The following is a 21835-nucleotide window of genomic DNA, read 5'->3' on the forward strand; positions in this document are numbered from 1 at the left end:
GCTCCCATATGACTACCTAAAGCCTCCGGCTCGTTTTTGAAAGGAATTAAAAAGTTAATTTTTGCCAATCTCCTCTCCCAGTGGAACAGCCTCCCCCTTTCCCGCCTGATTTCCTGGCTTGCTTTCCACCGCTGCTCAGCAGAAGAAGCCTCCTCCTTCCCTTTTGTCTCCCCCCAGGACAATGTTGCATTCTGTGCCTACTTCAGATGCCCGCCGGAGTGCCGAGAGCCTCCGACCGCTCATCAATCATGGGGATGGGCTGCCATCACCCCGTGCCATCACACATAGCACTGAGCGAGCGCTGAAGAATGGGAGGCACAAAGGCACGGGGACGGGCTGCGTATCCTCAGACACAGAGTCCTCCCAGCTCTATTTCCATGGCTCCACCAAGACCAGTGGGTTTCCCTGGGCGTGATTATCCCACACGGGCTCATTTGAAAGCTTTTGCTGACAAGGCGATGTGAATCAGGAGCCTGAGAAAAATACACCCCCTCCCTTTCTCGGCTGGCACAGGCACAGAGGTGGGGAAGCTGCTGAGATGGTCTCCAGACAGCACGGCTCATCCCTCCCGGGGAACCCATTAAAATCCGCCATCTGGCCAAGGGGGTTCCCTGCCGGCCTGAGCAGCCACCCTGCTTGCAGCATTTTAGTGCTCAAGTCTTCCTGGTGTAGGTATGGTGGCAAAACTTTTTACTGAAGATAAGGCCAGGGAGAAGAGTCTATTCTGCTCCATTTTTTTTGTCCTTCGAAAACGTGAAAACAGGAAAAGGAGGTTCCTGAGCTGAGCAGGAGAAAAGGGAAAGCTTATTGTTACTGAGTGGTATCCCTGAGAGTGGAGCGTGAGTGTTGGTGCTAGGGGAACTGGAGAGAGAAAAACCTCCTATCTACTCAATAAAGAAAACATTATTGTTTCATCTCGAATAGAACAGATTTAAAAAAAAAAAAAAGGGTTAATGCTCTTGGTAATAGTCCAGTTTCTTCCATTTGAGCTCATCAGCAGTCACAAGTTTAAGCCTAAACCCAGTGATTTTTAAAACTACTTGGCCTACTACAGGTTGTTACTTCTGCAGAAGCACCGTACACCCATGGGGATCATGCCAAGAAAACAGAGGCTCTGGCCCAAGGGCTGACAGCTTGAAGCTGGGCTGTGTGTCTGTACGGCTGTGCCCTGTGGTTGCTGGAGAGGCCATGGAAATACAGACAACAAAACAAACCCACACGTGGTACAAGACAGGGGTAGGAATACAAGAGACTTCTGCAGAAATACAGCAACAATAGTTCTAAATACATGAAAAACAAAGGGATTCAGGCAATTGCTTAAGTGCGCATTTGAAGGCAAGGAGACTGTAAAATAAAGTTATATTAAAGTGATTTCCTGAGAAAGGATGTTTTTCCACAGCCAAGCATAACAATATTGGTATCTTACCTACAAATATAAATTTCCTGTCACATGAAATCATGCAATTTGCACTGGAACTGGACTATTTCTCAATTCTAAAGGCAGCACTTGTTGTTAAATACACTTTTGACCAACTTTTGTAAAATTCAGACCACAGATATGATTATTTATTCAAAGTAGCTCATTTCCAGTGGGAAAATATTAAGCAGTTTATGAAAGTAACAAACAGGATGCCAATCCACTTTTGATTAGTAAAAAGAGATTTTTTAATGACACAGACACAGCTATGATATTCAAATCTATCTACTATTAACCATGAAGTAATTGTAACATGAAGAAAACCCAAAAAACTATTAAGGTAATAAAACAGATAATTAAAATTTTAAATTTCATCTCTTTTCTTTTCCCTGATGATTGGCCCAGTAAATCTCATTGGGAGTTCTTGTGTCAGTGCTTTGCCAAAGGTAACATCTGCCCACTCTATTCCCGTATCTCTGCTCTGACTTCAATACTCTGCATAAACTGGCCCTTCAGTTTGCTTGCCACCCCTGTTCCGATTCCACCAATGATGCCTATCTTAATGCTCTGATTAAAGAAAATCTCCTTTGTGCTTTCTCCTTTAGTTGTGGGATGGTACTTCTGAGTTGGCTGGTGAACCTACCCATAAATCATCATCCAACTATTTTCTTTGGGATCCAGTTCAGCCACACTGCAGATTAGCTGCCAAAAAAAGCTGAGCCCCTGGGCTACTGGGGCTTGTTCTCATGTACAATAGCAACAAGAAAAACAATTAAAGAACACCAATAAATGAAACCTCATGATGATTACACTTTTCTCATGTTTACGAAGTGCATTCTCTTTGAGGCATGGTGTGTCCCTTTACGTATCACCATCAATTGACCGCATAGAATACAGGTGATTCTACAATGAAATTCTGTGATAAAGTTAGCCATGCATGTGTATCCTCCAGCCATTATTCTATAAATGGGAGGCAGTAACACAGAATCCTTGAAAGCTTTGGTGCTACCTCCTTAAGCATTTTTGCATATTCCTTATTATGATATCCTCTTCATCATTTGGATCCTTAGCCCAAACACCTGTTTTTGCTGTTCAGCTCTATCTTTCTAACATGAGATTAGCATTGCCAGCTCTTTAAAAACAATTTCCAAAACATTTTTCCTTTCTAGTCTGATGTCTGACATCTGACTCTGCCAAACTACACTGGTCAAGAAATTGGCAGTACACACAATGAAGTTGCAAACACAATGAAGTGCTAAGGTAAAATAGAAAAAGCAATTCGCTACTAATCTAAGAGTCTCAAAGCTTCACATGGATTTATGCAAAGCCTTGTGCAGTGGCATTTTAACAAAAACAAACGACAAAACACACACAAAAACACATTTGCCTCATGTGGATTACTTACTAGGTTTGCATTTAAAGGAGACAAGGAGGAATTTAGTGGTCCCTGGACACAGATCAGGTCCAAAAACCCGACTATTGACAAGGAGTTGGCAGGATCTCAGGTTTTGGCATTCATCCAGTACTTTCTAGAACAACGGGCAAAAAGGACAGGCTTGAAAACAAGGTATGAAACTATACACCAATGAGACAATTAGTTGCACTTTGTTCTATACAGGAGACAAATCATTCCTTCACAACTTTTTTGCTTTAAACATGTAAGAAACATCTGTATCATTGGATTTAGGCCACATCTCTACTGGACTCTGCGTCATGGCCAAGTTTATGGGAACACATTCATCACGCTGATGACCATGGTGACTTAGGATGTTGCTAATTTGCTGTAGTTTGACACTCTTCCCTCTGCCCCAAGTGGGTCAGCCAGATCTTGCTGTGTGCCACCACCACCTTGGTGACGTTTGGGACTCCATACAGAACCCAGAGCAAGTGGGAACATGCTCAGCCCCCAGCCCCTTTGCTGACAAGCCTGAGGCACATTTATGGGAATGCAATGTTTGGGTGAAGCATGCTAACTCAAAAAGATGTCTTTTTAACCATTTCATCTTGATCTGCTTAAGTTTACCTGATCATGCTCTGTAGTATCTTCACTTAAAACAGTTCTAAGGACTTGGTGCCCTTAGTGACACTTAAGCACAACCTTTAAGCCATATGTAGGACCTCCTGCTTAAGGGGCACTTACTTCTTGCTTGCAGATATTTACTTGATTTGCCACTTGAAGAAATTTCAGAATTGGTTTGATCAGATAGCACAAAAGCACCTACCCACCCTAAACCTGTTTGTCTTTTTTCTTTTTTTTTTTCTTTTTTTTTTTTTTTTTTATGCTGTTCTAAGGCCATATCTACCCCAGATTTTTTGGCCCAGCAATATACCGTGGTTCTTACTGTACTTGTTTCACTGTGAGTGGCAACAGAGGAGGACAATAAAAAAGTCAGTAGTGTTATATACAAGTGTCATGTGGACCCTCTCCAAGTCCAGCAAAAGGATTAAGTACTGCTAATGCTCACATTAGCGTTCCCACTTCATCAGTGGTTTCAGAGCTGTAGCTACAGAAAATACAAAGACATTGCCCAAGACAACTCTGAGTCCACCTTAACACAGTCACAAGCCAAAGCACCTAAAAAAACCCCAGTTTAAATGCAGCAGTATACTTATGAAATTCCTAATCACCTTCAAAGCCCAGTTTAGAGAGGGCTTTCTACACACTGTGTTTTGGATATTCTGTGTTGTTGTGCCCAGGATTCTTGATGTTTAAAAGCACAGCAGACTGTGATAAGGAGGGTGCTATCTCTGGGTCACCCCGCTCTTGACAGCAGTAACTGTATCATTCTCTGATAGTTTTAGGTACTCTTGTAAAATCTATGGGAATGTTGGCCTTGTTTCTCATCAGAGGGGGTCTCTGTCATACCAAAAGGCCAAATCTGAAGTTTACCACTGTGATAACACAAGCTGCACTCTTGTTTCCAGGCTGAGAAATCTGGCAGTGGCTGAATCTCTCCTGTCATCCCTGGAAGCAATCCCTCCCGAGCAGAAACGACCCACATTGGCAGCACATTGCAGTGATCCTGTAACACTCTTGCCTTTTTGTTCCCGTTGGTAGAAGAGGACTTGCATCCAGCACTTTTTGAGCATTAAGTGCACTCTAAAGAGTTTAAAAGGGAAGGAAAAGCACAGCAGACTTAATTTTATCAGTCAAATCTTCTCTTACAGAGCTGGAAGTCAAACAAATAACTCCTTAATTGGGATTATTCTGGAACCGGCCAGTGAAACAGAGTTACATCTTGAGCAAGTGGAGATGGCTGTGCCCTACAGAGTCACCTTCTGTTTGCACCTGAGCTGAATCATCTCCTGTGCATCTGTTTGCATTGTCTCCTACTTAATGTAAAGAGCAGTCGCATTTTCTATCGTGTTGCTGTAGAAAAACACGCGACCACAAAAGCAAACAATGATACTCATACTGAAACAGCACTGGGCTGTTAATATCTCGAGACAGATCTAACTTCGTAGAGATCCTTTAAATAGGAGGTCACTGTAAAAAATGCCTGTTATGCTTCCTCCCGACTGCAGGGTAGCATCATGCCCAATTATGCAGACTGCAGATGTGGTTCCAAAGGGAAAGGGAGGAGGGATGAGATCACTGGTGCTCTTTTCTAAGAAATCAGTTCACAGGATGTGCCGCTTCTCCTTGACAGAACCGGAACTCCGTGACATGCAGAGCATTCGTATCTCTCACGTTCATGACCTCGTCAAAATGCCTTCAGGCCTTTGATCAGCGACAGTGCCTGAATGACGATGATAGGTTATACAATAGTTATTCCATGCTGTGTTTATGATATTCAAGGGAAAAAACTACCCACAGAGACCTCGCAAAGGTCAAATCATTGGTGTCACTTCAGTGCAGTCAGTAAAATGACATCAAGGATGCATCTGGCCTACTGTTTTTAGAAGGGAGCTGTACTTTCACATGGCCCATAGGTCATGCCTGGCACGTCTTCAGAAGTTGCAGTATAGCAGGGGCAAGCCACACTTAGAAAACTGAGCTCATATTGTTTCTGGAGAGAGGATACGACCACCAAAGCACTCTGTTTAACTCTTCAGCTCACTAGTGGCAACAAACGTTCCACGTTGTCAAGAAGCAATGTGTTGGCTGCAAGCACCAATGTTGCAAGCTTCATCAAAGCTTCCATAGAGCATTTTTAACAGCTTCACCAACAGAACATGCGCAGATTCTACTGACTACTCATTTTTGCAATGATTTACTGAATTTGGCTTGACACTAGGCATTTTCACTATGATGAAACAAACATTTGACAGCAGTAAGTCAGACCTTCTAGGTCTTGCTACAAAAATCTCCACAGCAGAAAGTAATAATTTGTGAAGTAGAAATCATTTTAAGCTACACTTAAGTGAGCCTAGAAGACAAACCATAGGAAATTACCAATACAAATAATGTATTCACAGAAATGCAGCCATCTGCAGAAGGATTTGATGTTTAGCTGTCACAGTGCCTTTCTCATGAGTGAAGATAGACATGGAACAAGCCAAACATCAAATAGAACGCCATCTTACTCAGTGGATTTGTAACCCAGCTCCATCAGATGTTTGTATCCTCTCCTGGGGACAAGGAGAGACCATATGATGGATTAAGACTGGTCTGCTCAGTCATGACCAGCCCTTGATTAGAAGGGAACTCATTATTCTAGAGAACTTTGGGAAGAAGGTTTCCAAAGCAAGACTTTTTAAACTAGAAGGCAATCCACAAAGCTTTCACAATCCTATGGTAACATCCTGCTGGCCAGACAAATCCATTCAGTTTTAATACTTTTCATGGTAATCTGACACAGACATGATGTCATTTCATTCAATGTTGTGAATAATTGCAGTTCTCACACATCATAGCTCACCGCATGGAAACCATCAAAAACATTCTGTGCATTAAGAACCTTTACAACGTGCAATACCTGCAAAGAGGTGGGTGCCACACAGTTTACGGGTTCTGTCATCCTGGTTTCAGGCTCCTGAGTACTACACATGTGGTAGTCTTGCCCATAAAATGCTGACTGAATACTTATTGTTGAATGCCGAGGACAGTGAAGACTCAAATGTTCCCCATCGCAGGCATAGGCAGTATGATTTTGCAGAAGTTTGGTTAGGTAACCTAGAAAATATTCAGCTCTGTTACAACTAGTACAGGAAATGACAAGCTCGTTAGATAATAAGAAAACCACAATCAGTCTCTGGAAAGGGCATTGTATTCAAGGTTACCCGTATGGCCCACTGCCACACCACATAGTTCCCTGAATGGGTCAACTTCTACACGCTAGTAACGCTCAGGTCTGCAAAACAAGAGTTGGCGCGGCAGGGAGTCAGAGCCCTACCAGCACTCTGGCACCGGCACCGCGTCAGAGGTGTCATTTCACAGACAATAAATTGGCTCAGGTCCCTGCCAGTCATGGCTGCAGAGGTCGGAAGGGCTATTAGTTGGATTTGCAGGCTGGACTCTTGCAATCCAGCTCGCTAAGGTGCTCCTCACACCTCATCTTAAACTGATGCTTTGCACTTCTGGGCTCCTAGGCAGTTGTGTTTCACACAAGCGATAATAAAAGTGATTCTCTCTGTATCGCTGAATCAGATGCTGCGATAACAGAGGAAAGGTGGCCCGTAAGTGGCCTTCTCAAGCAATTGCTGGGGGAAATCCCATGGGCAAGGCTGCTTGAAGGAAAAGGGGCCCAAGATAGCTGGGTGGCATTCAGGGATTGCTTCTTCCACGCTCAGGATCAGAGCATCCCCACACGTAGGAAGTCAAGGAAGGGAGCCAGGAGACCTGCGTGGTTAAATAGGGATCTGTTGGGTATGCTCAAGCAGAAGAGGAGAGTTTACAGGTCATGGAAGGAGGGGCTGGCCACTTGGGAGGAATATAAGGCTGCTATTAGAGGATGTAGGAAGGCAGCTAGGATAGCCAAGGCCTCCTTAGAATTAAACCACGCGAAAAGGGTCAGGGACAGCAAAAAAAGCTTTTTCAAATACATAGCAGATAAAACTAACACCAGAGGCAATGTAGGCCCACTGATGAATGGGGTGGGTGCCCTGGTGGCAGAAGATACAGAGAAGGCAGAATTACTGAATGCCTTCTTTGTCTCTGTCTACTCTGCCGGAGGCTGTCCTGGGGAGCCCTGTACCCCTGAGACCCCGGATGAAGCCAGGTCAATGGAGGAGTTTGCTTTAGTTGATGAGGACTGGGTTAGGGAGCAATTAAGTAGTCTGGACATCCATAAATCCACGAGTCCAGATGAGATGCACCCGCGGGTGCTGAGGGAGCTGGCTGAAGTCATTGCTGGACTGCTCTCCATCATCTTTGCCAAGTCTTGGGAAACGGGAGAGGTGCCCGAGGATTGGAGGAAAGCAAATGTCACTCCAGTCTTCAAAAAGGGCAAGAAGAAGGACTTGGGTAATTATAGACGGGTCAGCCTCACCTCCATCCTTGGGAAAGTAATGGAACAGCTTGTCCTTGGTGCCATCTCAAGGCATATCAAGGATAAGAGGGTTATTAGGGGCAGTCAGCACGGCTTTACTAAGGGTAAGTCATGCTTGACCAACCTCATAGCCTTTTATGAGAATGTAACAAGGTGGATGGATGATAGCAGAGCAGTGGATGTGGTCTACCTTGACTTCAGTAAAGCTTTTGACACAGTCTCCCATAGCATCCTAGTTGCTAAGTTGAGGAGGTGTGGTCTGGACAATAGAGTAGTGAGGTGGGTTGCAAACTGGCTTAAGGAGAGAAGCCAGAGAGTGGTAGTCAATGGTGCGGAGTCTAGTTGGAGGCCAGTATCTAGTGGAGTGCCTCAGCGGTCAGTACTGGGGCCAGTATTATTCAATATATTCATTAACGATTTAGACGAGGGAATAGAGTGTACTATCAGCAAGTTTGCTGATGACACCAAGCTGGGAGGAGTGGCTGACACGCCAGAAGGCTGTGCTGCCATCCAGCGGGATCTGGACAGGCTGGAGAGTTGGGCGGGGAATAACCTAATGAAATTTAACAAGGGAAAGTGTAGAGTCCTGCATCTGGGCAGGAACAACCCCAGGTTCCAGTATAGGCTGGGGAATGACCTATTAGAAAGCAGTGTAGGGGAAAGGGACCTGGGGGTCGTGGTGGACAACAGGATGACCATGAGCCAGCACTGTGCCCTTGTGGCCAGGAAGGCCAATGGCATCCTGGGCTGTATTAAAAGGGGGATGGTTAGTAGGTCGAGAGAGGTCCTCCTTCCCCTCTACTCCGCTCTGGTGAGACCCCATCTGGAATATTGTGTCCAGTTCTGGGCCCCTCAGTTCAAGAAGGACAGGGAACTGCTGGAGAGAGTCCAGCGTAGGGCAACAAAGATGATTAAGGGAGTGGAGCACCTCCCTTATGAAGAAAGGCTGAGGGAGCTGGGTCTCTTTAGTTTGGAGAAGAGGAGACTAAGGGGGGACCTTATTAATGTCTATAAGTATATAAAAGGTGAGTGCCATGAGGATGGAGCCAGGCTCTTCTTGGTGGCAAACAATGATAGGACAAGGAGTAATGGGATCAAGCTGGAACACAAGAGGTTCCACTTAAATTTGGAAAGAAACTTCTCAGTAAGGGTGACAGACACTGGAACAGGCTGCCCAGGGGGGTTGTGGAGTCTCCTTCCCTGGAGACATTCAAAACCCACCTGGACATGTTCCTGTGCGACCTCACCTAGGCGTTCCTGCTCCAGCAGGGGGATTGGACTAGATGATCTTCTGAGGTCCCTTCCAATCCCAAACATACTGTGATACTGTGAAGTGCTGGACACCATATGTGCTGGACAGAAACCCAGAAGTACAATACACAAAAGTTTTGTATTTGCTAGAGCGTTTGTCGGTGTTACCAGGAGGGGGAGAGGCAGGATCTGCATACAGCTGTCCAGCAGTACCAGCCATTCACATCTCCTAATAAACAGGTCCTTGAGCAGCAGAGCTAATGACAGCTGTTCTTCTGAGTTGTATTTCACCATATATTGTCTCTTTACCCAAGATTTCTGTTATCACCACAAATATTTATGAACTTAACCTCTACTGCCGTTCTCTCTGTTGTGCAGAATAATTTAATGGAAACATACAGGCTGATACCTTTGACCATTACGAATTAGCTGCTGTGATGGGAAACTATTAGGAGCAATTTAATTCAAAGACTTTCCTCACTTATACTTAGGAAGCTTTGATATCTCCACCACTTTGTCACACTTGATTGCAATTTATCTTTAACCGGAAAAGGTTTGTGGGTGAAGGGGAGGAAGAGGCATTAGGGACAGGGGAGATAAAGAATACAAAATAGTCTACAAATGAAGCAATATCTTTCCTCATCCCTCATCCATAAATACATGGAAATTACACCCACAACCACTTTTTCCCCCATGAGTTTTATGACAACCCAATATACTACAATCAAAGCAAATCTGTTTTCTAATTCTTCTACTATTAGCCAAACATTTTATTAATGTGGATAAAATAACTATAATTGAATAGTTGCCTTATTCTTACACATGCATTAAATTCTGTATAATTCTCTCTAAAATCAACCACATTCAGGTCAAACAAAATTCTTCAAATGCAACATATTAAGTAATGAGAAAGCAACTAAGAGCTTCCACTGATTTATTTGAGAAAAGATTTTTAGAAGTTTAAAAACTGAGACCATGACTACATATGTACCTTTTTAATTTACAACATTATAATTTTCCCATCTTTGCCTCTTTTCCAAACATATAATTGGCCTAATTAAAGACAAAAGCCAGCATCTGCTCCTCAGAAGCCTTGCTTTGCCCACTGTGGTGACGGCAACATTATTGCCATTAAGTATAACAGAGAAAAAAAACACCTTATTTTCTTGTTTTGGTGACTGAATCAGGACTAGAAAGACTTTTTTTTTGGTATCATTAAAAGAAAAATTAGATTTCTCAAAAAAAATTTGAGAGTTTGTTCACGCTATTTCACTTTCACATGTTTTGCTGTGTTTAAACCTTTAATAAAAGACAAGTTAGTTTAAAAACGGGTTTTAAATGTAAGTGTTCTAAATAAATGATAGGAAAACAAAATATTTCTGCTCTCTGGCATCTTTTCCAGCTCCAGCTGTGCAACTGGATGGGAAAATTCAGCTCCCCTATCAGTTACTAAGTCTGGAGAAAGGCGAAGCCTACTCCACTACTGTGTTTGCTGTTCCACATATAGAGCCCAAGAGAGGGCAGGAGTCAGCTACACACACCTTCCAGCCCAGTAAAGACGTGAGTTCCTCACCTCACTGAACCCAGTCTGAGCGCTGGCACTAAAGTCAGGATGGAGAGAATTTCATGCCCTGTATTTGCAGTCTAGACCTCAAGGAGACCAGCCCAGCAGAAATGAGGCAACTTCTCACAGGTCAAAAACAAACAAAAGAAAAAGCAAGCCAAAACAAAACCGCAACAAATCCATCCCCTGCATTTTCTGTGTAACTGAGACCACCAATAATCAAGCTCTCCTGCCAGAGCCACCCCTCTGTTAGCATGATCCTGAAAGGTGCTGCGTATTGCCAGGAAAATAGGCCGAACGCCCAATTGCACCCAAGTGACTTTGCTACGGTCAGATACCATAAATGGGCCTCCAGTGGCATTTATTGCCACTGAATGCCGTTGACATTGCCATCATAGCATAAAGGGTCACAGTGTAAAAGAGTATTCAGCCTAACGTGAGTTGTGGACACTCAACACCTTGAAAGATTTAGCCTGATATTTGTAATCATTTCAGTTCTTCAGGTTTTAAGTTACTTGGAGCCAAGAGTACTGTACACAAAACAGCCCAGTATTCCCTAAAGAATATCAGCTATGTTGTGATTTGGATGAGTTCCCTGGCATCTTAACTGCTACTTTGATCCTGCAAATTCCTAATCCAGTATCTAAGCACCTTTCTCCAACAATTGCAACTATTCAATCCTTCTAAAAAATGCCCTTATAAAAAACTTGCTCTCAATCTGTATAAGCAATATGGTTCACTTGTAAAAATAGCATTAGATGGACTGGTGAAAATAAGACATCATGCTCTCTGGCCTTCCAAGTGGCATTTAAAATGACTCTGCTTGTGTATTTGCACACAATAAAGGATAAAAATAGTAATGGAAACTGGCTGAAACTTAATGTTGTCTGATACGAGTAGTGGTGACGTACTAGTATCTGAATTGCTCGCCTCACATGGCAGTCCACGTAAACCTGCATTTTTTATTACTATGCACCACACTTTGTAGACACAGGTGGAGCGGTCAGCCCTTTGCAATGAGCAGTGCCAAATGGGCAGCTCACAGCCACAGCGGGAAGAGATTCCCACTTGAGAAGTCATGATTTCCTCTGGCTTCTCCCCTCAAAACCTCCAGCTTCTTTCCTTTCCTCATGTACCAGGCACTGCCTGCCTTGTGCTTGGCAAGGGAATGAAGTTTTTTTCGGTAGCTGCTGCCTCTCACCTTGGTCCCAGAGCAGCGTTTGCAAAGGAGGGAGCAGTTTCCAGTTGCTTTCCCACCTTTCCTGTGCAGCGCGGCCTTCTAGTCACTCTGGTACAAAACTTCATCGTCGCGAGAACATGAGCATCCCTATATTGTTTACCAAATTTGGTACAGAAAGACACTTCCCTGGAGGCAGCAAATTTAGCTGAACAGCAATGTAAGGTTAGGGGGGAAAAAAATAAGTTACTGTCTCTACAATTAATAACAGCTGTGATCATCAGGAGAGAGAGGACTGTAACAGTTGAATGGATACATCGCTCTTTCTGAGGCACGCTTCCTTTTCTGCATTTCTCTCAACTGGCACAATTAAATCAGGTCATCCAAAACAGACAGCGGGGTTGTGCCACCGTCCAAATGCGACAGCAGGATTGTGTCACTTTTAGGCATCAACCCAGCACATTGCCTGGGCTACAGGCACTTTGGGGCACTATTTGTTGTTCAGAATCTCTTCGTTTGCATTTGTTTCATTAATCAAGATGTCAGTTGTCAATTCTAAGATTATTTTTTTTTTAGAATATCTAATATGGGAGGTAGAGGCTGTGCTTGGATTACAACACACCTCAAAGTCCTGGTCCCATGCGTGCTAGGGGACTACTTGCTACCTTCTCTCCGGCCAGCACATGAGGAGATTCCCTTCCCTTGGAAAGCAGGACACAGGGATTGCTGGAGCACAACCACAGCTTGTCCCAGCATGAAGGGAGTCAGGTCATGGCTGCATGTGCAGCTACTGAGAAACCAGAAGACTTGTGAGTTTTGGGGTTTCTTACCCTAAGCATACAGAATCCTACACAGGCCCTATAAAAATCCTTAGACAACTTGAGGTTTTAAAACTGATGTTTTTTTTCTCTTTGTTTTCTGAGTTGTTGGGAGATATGGGGGGGGAAAGGGGTGTAATTAGCAATGACAGTCACTTCTTCAAGCATTATTCTGCAATGACCAGGACTATGGGTTTCCTCTGTCTTTATTTCAAAATAATAAACGTGAATCTTTAAAACAACAGGAAACTTTACAGAAAATGCCAACTATTGTGAGGATTGCCTAAATTAGAAAAACTTGGCAATACTGCAGAGCTCAAACAACATCTCTACGCCTCTGTGTGAAAGCCTCACTAGGAGCTTTCCCATTTATCCAAGACACACACTCATAAGCATTGTATTGGGTGCTCTGCATACAAAATAATCTACAAGATGTTACAGACAGGCTCAGAAGTTGAGCCTGAATCATACCGCAATAAACAGATCCCATTGATTTGAAGGCCAGAACGTATCATCCCACTCAACTGCCTGCATAACCCAGACTACTCACTCTTTGTAACTTTTTTACTGAGACTCAAAACACCAATGCAGATTCCAAGCGTAATCCTTTCTTCCAGAATTAGCCAAATTAGTCACAGCACTCACTGTGTTGACAAAGAACTTCAACTAAAAAAAACACAGCACCAGAAAAACACACAAAACACTGAGGCTGAGCAACTGAACAAAACTTTAATCTTTACTGATCACTTCTTCTTGCAAAGGGGGACTGATAACTGTAATGACAATGACAGACAAAAATAGCTGGCCTAAGGAAGTAAAGGTTGTAAACAGATACCACTTTGTGTGAAATAAAGTTCTTAAAATGTTATGGTTTTTATACTCAACATTTGCCCCTGGTGTTATTGCTTTGAATAGCAACAATAATGGCAGCAGTGAACCTGAAGGTATGAAAATCTGGATTTTTTTTTTCCTCTTAAAAACAGTGAAAAACTGGGACCATAGAAAGTTTCAGTTTAAAAAAATATGACTACCAAAAAGCCTGGACGTGGTCAGCAAAATGATGTGTTACATCTCCAGTGCATGGCACAAGACACTACAGGGTACTCAGATTTGCTGGATTCATTCCTTATGGTGGAAGACACTAACACAAGGCCTTAAGGCCCTTTTTTAGTTGTCAGCATCAGTGTAAAAAAGAAATGTGTATATTCTGCCCAGTCTCACTGCACTGGCATGAACCTCACCATATGGAAGCATCAAGGAGAAGAGCATTTCAAGCTGTGAGTCTAATGCCTAGCACACATTAAATGCAATCTCAGTGTTGACTGATGCAATGTCTTTTTGGCAAGACAGCAGCTTTGCAATGTAATATTTTTAGAGTCTGAAGCTGAGTAGCACACAGACTACGAGGATACTCAGAATTGGGCCTTTATATACCCGTTCAGTAATATTAGTTCCTGTGCATCATTCAATCTAGCTTAATTAGCACAGCAATTTGCTTGCTCATTTTAAAGACATAAAAATCCATTTTAGATCAAAATAGATGGAAATAGCACACATATTGTTATGGGAGTCCCAGAAGGCTAATCCATTTGATAAATCTACATCATCTCCCACAGTTTTATGAAGAACTGTGCCAAGAGACATTAAAAATACACAAGGAAGACTTGCAAGTCTGAAGGAAGAGATCTCATGCGGTAATAACAGAATTGTTGATAAAGCCTATTAGAAACACCATTAGGAGCATCAATCTGATATTTATCGACATTTGGGATCCAGCTGCAGTACTTCCCCTGCAATATTTTCTCCATTGGTTTGCGAAGGAAGAATTGAAGAGAAACAAACCCTTAAATTTCCCCCCGCATCCCCTCTGCCATACCCTCCACTGGTCTTCAGAAGCAGTTGTGCCACAGACCGTACAGGTCAGGGTCACGGCTTTCAGAATTCTCTTCAGTCTCTCACCTCAGCTGCTGCAAGTCCTCTCTGTGACAGATCTTTTTTAGAATTAATAATTGTGACAGAGGGCAAAATGTTATCCACGAAAGACACTGTTCCTAAAATTCTCAGCATTATGTTTCTTGCCCCATAATTTTATGCTTTTTCATCCAAATGCCTTGTAGGCATACTGTTTGAGTCATTCTAGCCAGGCTTCCTCTTACCATATTTTATCAGTAAAAAGTACCCTTAGGCAGAAGCACTGTTTATTGTGCTCACTGTTCAGAAGTCAGCGTAACAGTTTCACTCAGCAGATGCCCATAAAAATCCATACCTGCTTAACATATGCTGTCTTGCATAGTCACTAATTTGATTTAATTTCCCTCCATAACCTTTTTTATTCCAGTATGCCTTTTTCCACTATTCCTCTCAACACTCCTATGAGTGACTGCTGCCCTACTAACTTCGTCCTCTTGCTTGTACAGCAGGAGATGGCATGAAAGGCTGGTTTGCCAAGCAAGGACAATAATTTTTGCATAATCCCTGTATTTTTTTATATTATCTAAACTTTTTTGACAAGGGGATAGATGTTTGTTTGGAGAACCTAGTGGTAATCTAGTTTCACTGATAAGCTAGCGACCATAAAAAATGTTCCAATTTCCAAATGTCTAGTTTGGTTTCAGAGCATCCAAAACTGTTACTTTTCTTAGAATCAAACCTTGTGAGTTTTCAGTTGACTGTTTCTAAAGGGGACGAAGCTTATGAGATCATCATCTGCCATTGCTTTACTCAATAACTTTTAAGCTCCATGGCCAGTTTCAAACCTGAGGGGCACAGGACTCAAAGAAATAAAGTTCCTACAAGCTTCATGAAAACTGAAGCCTGAGCAGACAGACTGAAATAAGAACTGTCACTTCCAACTCAATCCCTTACTAATGCTAAAAGTCAAGGGGCTGCTGAAGGGACAGCATACATTTACTGGGGAGTTAATCAGCCTGCTGCTCATGGAGCAATTTGTTTTCACTGGCCTTAATGACAGATGAAGGATTAAGCCTTCAATAAGAACATGCTTAAGTTAAAAGTGAAAGTGTTTTCGGGACAGTTTGGCAACCAAAGCAGGCATCAGTAATGAAGACCTCAGTCAGGTCTTCCATGAACTGTTTTATGAACATGTGTGCTTTACTAAGGAAAGTGTTTTGATTTATTTCTTCCCTCATAGTCATGCCTCATGGATCGTAACTTGCATTGTGACCTTCTTATTCAACCTAAGTCTCACTGTCTGCTAAATCTGAGGGTCAAATTAAGCAAGAGCTTGGTTACACTTAAGCCAGAGAAGGGACTCAGGTAACCAGCAGATAATTTAGCCTAAGAACCCACTCAAACACTAGTATGTGAACAGGGTTTATTCAGTGAGTAGCAGCATACACAAGAAAGCAAGTCATAGACATTTTTTAGAAAAACAAAACCAAGATATCACGAAGAAAGCACAGATCTCCTGTGGCTTTTTGGTTATGCCAAATGGTCATTGTTTCTCCAGGAAACACATAACCTCTTGCTATTCATGCCACTCAGCTCACACTTGCAGTTATGTGTATTAATTTTTTCCAGAGTGTGAAAATCCATGAATCCTGCACTCACAGACCAGCTGCCTATTCTCTCTCTCATATCCTTCCACAGATATTCTCTGTTTCCTCCAGATATACAGTTTCATATTGCCTTGTGTTGTCTCCCAAGAGATGCTTCTTTTCATTGTATCCCAATGGCTGAGAGATCCTTATGTGCTTCCTTTTTCTCACTCACTTTCTCTTTTCATTTCCTTCTTCCCTTCTTGTGTTAGGAAGAGGCAAACTATTACTGATCCCCAAAGACTTTTTGTCTGTAGTAAACTCCATGTTATGGCCGGTTACACTTCCCTCAGCTATTCCACAAAGCCATAAGGGCAAACACTTGTCCTGGGACTTAATATGGAACTGTTATAGTAGAAAAGGAAGACTTTCTCCCTCCTATCCCAACATGCTGATAAGAGGTGCAACACCATTAAGAGAGACTGTGACGCTCCTTTCTGCCCTTGCCAGAAAATCCTTCTTTTGACTGGAGACAAGAGTAGCCTCTTCTAGTGCCATGAAGAAGAAATAACAAGAGAAAGGCTCAGCGGGTGGCAACTGCTTCTGGAGAAAAAACAAGTGAATCGTTATGCCCAAGAGACACTAAAGTTATAATCTTTCCAAAGGCTGCAAGTAGGAGAACCCTGGGGACTAGAGAAAAATATTTCTTCTTGGATTTATTGACTTGAACCCCCATGCAAACTTTGAGACAGGGGGGCTGTTCATTGCCAGCCCTTCAGAAAACAAACAGATGGGGTTTGATTTTGTAAGCAGAACTCTGACTCAAAGTCTACATTTTTTGTATTCCCATTTATATTTGACACTCAAAAAACCAGATAAATTAGAGATAAGGGAACTTGCCAACTGAATCACTGAGTCCATCCTCTGGCAGCCCACAGATCTACAGTGTTAGGATGGCTCATAGCACAGTGGGTCCAAGTCAGAAAAGTCAAAAACCTCATCCTTACCCTCACAGCCTGATGATTTTCTTTACAACATTTCATCTTCCTCAACTCAGTTCTAGCCTGAGGAAATGAAAAGTCCCAAATTGCAAAACAATTCTGAAAAATTAATGCTTATTTTACTGTCCAAGTATAAATATAATGAAGAAAAATAAACAGATATTTGTGGGTCGAAACCCCTATCCAAAGCCCAGTGAAATCCTTGGGAATCCTTCCAGTGACCTCCATAGGCTTTCAATCGGTTCTTATGTTATGAGTGATGTTTTAAAATTAATTCTAAATTAAGAGCCAAACATCACTGGTATTTAATTTGTTGCCAGAAGCCACACAATAGACCTTTGAAACAAAACTCTTAAAATGCACAGAAATTCAGACTAAATGACTCACCAATGCTGAAAAATAAGGCACAATCACCCCTCCTTCTGCTCTTTAGCCCCCTTTAAGACACTATTTTCTCTGTGTTTGGTAATGTATCAAAATATTTCAATTTTAATTGTAGGTTACGGTTGGCAGATGACAGAATTCTGATAACTGCTAACTGGTCAGACAGTGCTTTCTCTGTCTGGGGACACTTCCATTAAAATCTGAGTATTTATTTGGAACAAGTCTGTAGCCCCTTTCTCTAATAAACCTGAGACTGTCTGGAAGCTCAGTCTTATTAAGAAGGGTATCAGCAGCAGATAGAATAGGAAGGCAGGGGGAGCTAATCCCTGCTATTTATTTTGAATAAAAATAATGTATGATGTATCAGGTGCCAGCAGTCTGCACAGTGAGAACAAAAGGAGTCCCTGCCCTAAAGGTGCAGTAAGAATCTGCAAGACAGACTCAAACATGTTGGTCTCTGAGCAGTGGCCCTCAGAAAGTCATGTTTCCTTTAGGTCTGGTTCTCATGCTTGAATTTCCTAACATCTGTTGTAGGGGCAGAAGCATCACACTATGTTTTAACTCACTTCAGGGGAAGCTTCTGGAGCAGCATCCTTTTTTGGGGATGCTCACAAAATGTGCAGGAACTTTACAACCAAAGATTTTGCTTCTCTAACAAGGATTATTAAATCTGATCAGTGGATCTAACAGAAAATCTTATGCAAAATCCACATCTAAAATGGGATTTCATAACCCACAGTTCGTCAGGAAAGCAGTGAGAACTGCAGCAACAAGTCTGAAACTAAACCTTGAATCTCAGCACCACGATCTAAACTAAAAATCTCACTTCTGACACACACTTCTTTGTTCCGCAGAACAAATCCCAAATCCAAACCCATTCCACTTTGAGAAACTTTAAACCAGACTACTTTGAACTTTAATTCCCATCTTACTGAAGTGAAACATGTTTCTAAAATGAAATGTTTTTCTTTAAACAAAGCAACCAAAATTTGCATTTGACATTTACAAAGCAGTATCAAGAAGATGCATCACTGACATCACTCCTTTTAGCACCTCTTTAAATATCCTGGTCAAAGGACAAGCTCCACTTGCCATGGTGAGTCAACAGAACCGACTCGGGAAAATTTATACAGGATTTTATGTGACCAACACAAAACCAACAAAAAACCCTCTGCATCATTGTGGTTGGTCATTATTGATCCTGCCACCTTATTACAAACAAAGCATTTGCTCCAAGCATTGGTTTGCTTTCCTTTTGCCTGGGGGAATCTGGGAGGGGTGAATGCCACAGAACTTAATGGAAACTTTTAATGCAGAAAGGCCACAAGATCAGATTATATTTCTTGGGTGAACTGGTTTGTTCTTTCATTAGATCCATTTGTTTTCTATTGTTGGGTCAGAAGATCAAGTCTATGGATTTAAAGCAATGCCTAATTCTGTCTGAACTGCCCTGGAAAAAGAAAGAAAAGTTGACACCAGCAGACAAAGATGAAAAGCTTCTACCTAAGCAGCGGCTGCTTTTTCTGTTCACATCCAGAAAGTCATTCTTCAGCCCAGTTATGCAATCACACAGTTACTTCATTTTTGATCTTCGGTTACAGCCACATTTCTTGAAAGCTGCCCAGAAAACCTGGCTGGGACTCAGGTAAAGAGAGTGAGATTGATGAAGTGAGCAAAGGAGGCCAGCTCAAGCTGAGAGCCTAAGCTCAAAGTGGCATGGAGAAAAGAAGAAGAGGAGGAAGAAAGCAGTACAGAAAAAGGCGAAAGGGTGTTCCTCAGTGTTGCCAGGGAGAAGGATTTTTTTTCCAGAAGAGAACAGGTCACTTTTGCCAGCAAGGAGGGCAGGGAGATGAGACGAGGGAGCAGTGGCTCCTGCTGTTGGGAAGGTACACGCTCCTGAGCAAATGCCACCAGCCCCAGCAAAACCAACCCTCCCTCAGCAGCAGTGGTATCAGACCACTGGGCTTTCTATTGCACCAATATAAGTACAGGATATAAGTTTGCTGGTCTTGCCAGCTCCTTATTTTGCCTGGTTTGGGAAACAGTCCTTGAACAGAGAGGAGCTGTGAGGAAATAACTGTCATGCGGCCCTGATTTCTTGAAAAATGTGTCCCTCTTCACTTCTGACAGCCTCCTGGGAGCACAGAGTATTTAGGATTTAGGCTCCCAGAGATGAGAGAATCAGCAAAATTCACAGCAGTGTCCATTCTTCTGGACTGGCACCTCATCTGAAATGTGAAAGCTGCAAGTAATCACTGGGAAAAACAATGTGAGGATAGAGCTTTGTCAAGTAGGAACGAAACTGTGGACATGAATAATTATTTTGGTGAAAAGGTATTTTAGATGTCTTTTGAAGAGCAGGCATGGGGAAAAGAAAATTCTCTAGCTGTAGGATCAAACCAACATGCATGAAGATGTAAAGAAAGAACTGTGGATTAAATCTCTCTTCTTCCGGACCCCCAGTTTGCAGTTTCAAATTTGGGCATACATGCTTGGATTCCACCTTACAGAACTGCAAACCTCAGGGTAAACCTCCACTTTCAATAACCAATGCAATTACTAAATATGTTCTTTGTTGCCACCAAACTGCTAGAAAATAATAGCTTATACAGATCTTCAAGTATCATGTGTATTGACATTCCTTTACCTCAAATATCTCCTGTTATTTAAAGGAGAAACTAATTTTGCTTACTGACACTAAGTCCTCCTCACAGAATTTGATTTAGAACTCTGCTGCTGGCGTCTTGTTTCAGAACATTTTTCTCCCTATAAAACACCAGTTCACATACCAGTTCATGAAATGTTAGTGCATGGTGAAGAAATGTCTCGCTCAAAAAAAAACCCAACACCCACCAACAAAGAAACCTTTTCATAGTTAAAAGCCAGACTGAGAAACATATGAGAACAAGAACCTGCAGCTGTATGTCCTGTAAGGGCAAGAGTAATAACAAGACCACAATGGCAACTGACCTGCAATACACAAATGAAGAGTTTCTACTTGCAGCCAGAGCCACCAACCTCTCTCTTATGAAAAGGGAGGAATAAGTACTGTAATACTTTCACTGCTTCTGTTCTGTGAAGTGATCCATAAAAAATAACCACAGTTTTCTAAATGGGGAAATAAATACAAGTCAAACATTAAAAAAAAGAAAAAAAAATAACCCTTCACTATCCACATGCACTGTTCCTTGCTCCCCTTTCCAAAACATCAAACAAGTCCCAAGAGGGGTCATCACCGCCTTGTTACAAGCAGCAGTTAGGTCTTGTGATTAACAAACAGACTCTGGGCGGGTTAGAATTGCTAGCACAATTTAATATACACATTAGGAGAACAACAGAGATGCCACATGCAGTTGTTGCAATCTGACAGCAGGCTGGGAAGTGCTTAGAAAAAGCTGTCAGAATGGGGGGGGCAAGGGGAGAAGGAGAGAGGAAGAGTTTGGGCTGCTGAGGTAGAGATCTGATGCTGGAAGCACACAGAGTGGAAAAAGCCATGAGCCAAGAAAGCATGCACCTGATAATCTGAGTATAAAAGCCTGAAATCTGTGAAAAGGAGGAAAAGTTTAAGCCACTGGACTTCCAGTTGTCTGTGCACTCCTAAATTCCCAGTGTCAGGTCAAATTGTGCTGAGCACACTAACGGTCCAGATCTCAGTTCCTTTTGCCATCACACGGAAACCTGTAACCTGCTGCCTGGAAGCTTTACCCTCAGAAGGGCAGAGTTAGACCTGACCCTTTCTGTAAGAGTGAAAGAAGCGCAGGTGGCGGGTTAAAGCCGGGGGAAGCAGCTCCCCGCTCCTCATCCCTCGGGATAATCCCCCAGGAGCTGCCCGCACCTTGGCAGCTGCTGGGCGCTGCCCCTTTAAACCGGGCAGATTTGTTTTTGTGTAAATTCAGCAGAGCTTACGAAAAGCAAGTCACTGTTCCTGCTGAGGGAGGGTGCAAAGAAAGAAATTCAAGAACTTTTAGAAGCTCAGCTTGAAGCTGCTGTTATGGAGCTTGTTGTAATTCTTCAACAGGTATTAGACTGGGGATGGCACTGCAGGATGCCCTGTTACCTCTGACAGTTCCTGGCCCACTGCACCTACTTCTGAAGTAGCTAAAAACTTCTCTGTGTGCTCTGAATACCCTTTTTTAAAAGGCTGGCATAACATCTTGGACTTTTCTGTCATTCTGGATTACATCTCCACGTTAAAAGTAAAAAGGAAATGGGAGCATAATTTGTTCAGGCTTGGAAACTTCCCAGTCTGGCAAGAATTTTGGAATCGGATTTTCTTTTCTACAACTTATTTACTA

General features: G+C 42.6%; 1 protein-coding gene across 5 annotated transcripts in view; it reads right to left on the reverse strand.

The window, feature by feature from the left end:
• The window catches only part of EVA1C (eva-1 homolog C), a 56754-nt gene that overhangs the window by 32731 nt on the left and 2188 nt on the right, over positions 1-21835 (reverse strand). For 4 of the 5 annotated variants that reach the window (XM_082043133.1, XM_082043132.1, XM_082043131.1 and 1 more), the window contains exons 2-3: positions 6337-6533; positions 2823-2946 (exon numbers count right to left, since the gene is read on the reverse strand). The exons of the other annotated variant lie outside the window; for it this stretch is intronic. In XM_082043133.1, the coding sequence (XP_081899259.1) occupies positions 2823-2946; positions 6337-6533 (321 nt within the window). The remainder of the gene's footprint in view (positions 1-2822; positions 2947-6336; positions 6534-21835) is intronic. 5 annotated transcript variants of the gene reach the window in all.

Source organism: Streptopelia decaocto (genome assembly GCF_964273445.1).
Source record: "Streptopelia decaocto genome assembly, chromosome: 1".
Classification (NCBI taxonomy): domain Eukaryota; kingdom Metazoa; phylum Chordata; class Aves; order Columbiformes; family Columbidae; genus Streptopelia; species Streptopelia decaocto.